Source organism: Phaethon lepturus, unplaced genomic scaffold (genome assembly GCF_000687285.1).
Source record: "Phaethon lepturus isolate BGI_N335 unplaced genomic scaffold, ASM68728v1 scaffold51777, whole genome shotgun sequence".
NCBI classification, from domain to species: Eukaryota; Metazoa; Chordata; class Aves; order Phaethontiformes; family Phaethontidae; genus Phaethon; species Phaethon lepturus.
Window position 1 is genome coordinate 1 of NW_010555056.1, and position 4,528 is coordinate 4,528.

At 42.2% G+C, this 4,528-nt stretch overlaps 1 protein-coding gene across 1 annotated transcript; it reads left to right on the plus strand.

The window, feature by feature from the left end:
- The first annotated feature begins 3,523 nt into the window (after positions 1-3,523).
- Positions 3,524-4,002, plus strand: LOC104615768 (histone H2B 1/2/3/4/6). The gene has a single exon (XM_010292027.1). The coding sequence runs from the start codon at positions 3,527-3,529 to the stop codon at positions 3,905-3,907; it is 381 nt and encodes a 126-aa protein (XP_010290329.1). The 5' UTR covers positions 3,524-3,526; the 3' UTR covers positions 3,908-4,002.
- The last annotated feature ends 526 nt before the right edge of the window (positions 4,003-4,528 follow it).

A 4,528-nucleotide genomic window follows, 5' to 3' on the forward strand; every position in this document is an offset into this window, starting at 1 on the left:
CGGGCGTGGCCGTCTCCGTTCTCGACTGAATCCAGCGTTTTATAAGGAGTGCCGAGTAACATTAATCTTTTATTTTTTTTCTTGTGTATGACACCTTCCTTTTTTTGCAGGGTGTTAAGTCAGTTCCATATCCCGGGTCTCTAACTGCATGGTCACGTGGGTTTTTTGTGTTTGTGGGACTGAGGTGCTGATGAAGAAACTGATTTAATTATGTTGTTATTGTACACATTAAAAAAATCTGGATTGCATCAGGTGATTTTAAAAATTTGGCATATGTTTCTCATTTTCATGGTCTTAATCTTTGTTGATACATAACATCTCAAAGTATTCTTTTGCTATTATTTTGTTCATATAGTTATACTTTTTGGACACAAAAAAATATTTGTACAAGTTGTAGCTCTACATCTGTACTCAGAGGGAAGAAAACGTCATTTTAGTGAATTGACTGATGTTAATCACATTTAGAAATCTCAAGTTTCCAAACATCATTTCTTTAAGAAAATGCATGGTAGCTTTCTCTCCCCCTTTATCCTTTCCTTTCCATGGTAACATGCAATAGGATGGTGACTCCTTCAAACTGATATTCTTGAGTTGTTCTGGAGCAGTTCTTGAAGCCTTTTCTCCGTTCCCATCCATCAGACTTAGGTGTCCTGACTCTGAAGGGTTATTTCTTTGGATGCTCCAAAGCCTTGGTCAGTCACTGGAAACTCCAACTGAAGTGGGATGGATGATGAGTAACTGGATGTTCACAAGTTCCCATCCATTTCCTTTAGTGAACATCTTTTTTTAGACTGTTGAGAGAGAGATGAATGTCTAGATTCCTTTTCCATATATCCTGTCTAAGCAGTGCAATAAGCTCAGCCCTTCTGCCATCATTTCCCCAGGTTTCCGCAATCTGTTCTTTCCAAGAACATGAATTCCCTTTAAAAATTTCTAACTTGCACCCTAGTCCCCTCCCCAATTATTTTGCTTTCAGTACTCTCCAGTTGTACCTCCTTGTGAAGGGGCAGCATGCACAACCACACTACACCAGGAATGACTGGCCTTCAGTTATTATTCAGCTGTTGTTTTTTCTTTTTGTCATTTTCTTTTTTTGTTTTAACAGTTTTTTTTACTAGAAGGCTAAAACTAAGCAGTAGTTGTTCACAGTAGCCGCCTTTCCTCAAAGGAGACTCTAACCTGGATTCCTTTCTACTCTGTAGCTGACCTTTACAAAACTTCTTAGAACTGAGAATTTCTGAGACCTGGATCAACTGTCATTTTTGTTGGAACTGATCAACTGACTTAAAAGGATGTTAATGGGGATGGGGAGGGAGGTGTTTCCAGAAGCTGTTGTTTGGGGCTTGGGGGGGGGGGAATCTTTTTTTTTTAATGCCTCTGCTTTCTGGATCTAGGCACTTTACATTGCTGAGATTTCCCTGTGTTATTCTACATTTTGTCTTTTAGAGCAGTGTAACACGAGCAACAGCCTTCATCTGCTACTGTGGAGGCAAAACTGGAGGTCCTACACCATATTATGCTGGAGTGGCATGTCAAGTCATGGGCCTTTGAAAATGTTTGTGAGAACTCCCATTACCAGGCAGAGATGTTCTCATTGAACTGCTTTTCCAGGTAATGCTTATGCCAAAAGAAAGTAATCAGGTTTACAGAATTAAATGTTTAGAGATGGGCCACTGACTTCTTTCGTTGCTGAAAAAGAGAGAACTACTTTTCCTCTCTTGAAAATGCAGATTCAGGTCCCTCCTGCATCACCAGATTTTCTGTCCAAGCTGATCGAGTTGCTAGAGGCAGCTGTGAGGGAAGCAGACCAAATGGAGGTGGATGAACACCTATCCCATCCCTGTTCCTGATGAGAGGGAGCTGGGCTGTGAGCAGGGGGTGGACATTAAACCAGAGCGCTGCAGCATCACTGAGGCATCATGAAGCTGCTCTCCTCAACACGGATGGCTGCTTTTGTACCCCGGTTTAGGTGTTAAGCACCGCAGAAGCACTTGCAAGCATGCCTTACTCACTGTGAAGGAGATAGGTCCCACTCGTTCCTCGCCTTTCTTCAGCTAGCTCTATTTTGGACGTAGGCTGGAAATCTTTGTGCATCCAGAAACCTGTCCAGCAGGGTAAAAGGAAAAAAAGTAGAAGCAAAACCAGGCTGGTAAGGCGGGTTGATCTTTTTATTGCTTGCACCGGTATCCAGAATCTCTCTCACTAGCCTTACAAATACCCTTGAACAATTAGTTGTGTTGTGATTTTAGCAGACTCATCACCTTAAGTGACATTTACCTGTGCCAGATAGGTTTCTTGTATAGGCCCCATGCCATCCATTTCCTCTGACACCAACAAAGTCTAGGTTTTGAATGGATCTTAAGGGTTTCAAAAGAAAAATAGCATGGTTATAGCACTGGCTATATGATACCAAGTTATCCAGTCCTAGTGTCATTCAGCCACAAATTAACTGGTCCCTTTAAAAGTGGATCATAGCACTCTCATTTGCCAATGAATGAATTTATAATTGTAATTTATGATGTGGCCACAGGGAATTTTAATTTAAAAAAAAAACATGGTTACCTCTTTTCTAAACATAGAGTTTAATAAAATATTAGACACTTCCTTGATCATATATTTTTTAAAAACCAACAAAACTACATCAGATTCTTAATACTATTAAATCATGTTAGACTGTTTAATCAATTATATTCTTCTTGAACACTTAAGTCAACAAGAAAACAGCCAGAACTTCTGATTTACAACAAATTCAAAATTCAATTTTAAGCCCACAATTCATTTTTGTTACCAAAAATGTCTTGCTTTGACTTAAACAAATTCATCCAGTACTTATTACATCCCGAAAGAAGACCACATTCTTTCGATTTACACATTAAATCATAACTTCCACCTCATTTAAAGTCCTGAAAAAGAAGAAATATTCTGCGGGTCAGATGAATTAATTTCAAACACGATTAACAAAGTTTAGTTTTCCATAGCCTCTGTATCTTTTCTGGTTCTATTTTTTCCCTTTTACATTTAACTTGTGGCTATTACAAATGTAGGCTATTACATGAAGTATGTAGGTATACTTCTTGAAAGAAAAAAAGAGTAGCAAAACCCTTTGCAAATTTCTCTTTTTTTTTTTTTTTTCCTTCCCCTGGAGAAATTGCAGATAACTCTGCTTTGCACTCACGGACCCGCCCGAGCAGGCAGCTGCAGGAGATACACCATCTCGGATACTCAGGGGTGAGCCCGGAGGCGGAGTGAGACCGGACAGCAGAGGACGAGCTTGGAACCGAACTCTGCGATTGACAAAGCTTATTGTGATTGGCTGATAGGATTCAAATTATTAACCAATACTAGCGTGGGATTTAAAAAGGACCAATTATAAAGCCCTTCGTACAAGACGTGACGTCACTAGCTCTCTTATCCAATAGCAGCGCTGATAGCTGAGGCCCGGGATTTGCATAAGGCCCCTATAAATACGGGAGTAATCGCATTACCGGCCACTCCAGTGCTCCAGAGCAAAGCAGGAGTTTTCGCTATGCCTGAGCCGGCTAAATCTGCCCCCGCGCCCAAGAAGGGCTCCAAGAAGGCGGTGACCAAGACGCAGAAGAAGGGCGACAAGAAGCGCAAGAAGAGCCGCAAGGAGAGCTACTCCATCTACGTGTACAAAGTGCTGAAGCAGGTCCACCCCGACACGGGCATCTCGTCCAAGGCCATGGGCATCATGAACTCCTTCGTCAACGATATCTTCGAGCGCATCGCCGGCGAGGCCTCTCGCCTGGCGCACTACAACAAGCGCTCCACCATCACTTCGCGGGAGATCCAGACGGCTGTGCGGCTCCTGCTGCCGGGTGAGCTGGCCAAGCACGCCGTGTCCGAGGGCACCAAGGCTGTCACCAAGTACACCAGCTCCAAGTAGAGCGTCTCGGATCGTCAGTTTTAACCCAAAGGCTCTTTTAAGAGCCACCAATTTTTTCAAGTGAAAGGGCTGAATTGCTGTTTTTCTCGGGAGCTAAGTAAGTAACCTGTTCATTCGCATGTCACTGGGAAGTTAAGTATTCGCCTCTTCAGGTAGATGAGATGTAGCTACTTATTTTTGAAGTGCGGAGAGCTCTCTGTTAACAGCCTGTATTCGGCATAGTTCTATTGGGTTGTTTAAAACCTGGAAATGAGTATGTGCTGTTAGGTGGTCTTGAGTGTCTGAAAAGGGGCAGCACTTTGTCCTAGTGTTTTGCCATCTGTTTTCAGAACTTGGAAGTCCCGCAGAGGGGAAGGTAGGTCGCCTTCTATTTCCTAAGGATTTTAAGTTTTATGACTTGGTAGGTCCGATAGAAAATCCTTTCTGTGCACTATACCTGTAAAATAATAAAGCATTGCTGCGTTTTTCAGTGAGTAATAAATATTTTGAAAGCGGTTTCTGTTACGAGTTTTCCTGTCGTGTTTGTAGCTTGGTCTCTTTTTGTGTCGTATGTATCCCCCGCCCCAGCTATCGCTTTTTTCGGTGTAGTATCTGCCCGTACTCGATTACGTAATAGGGAAA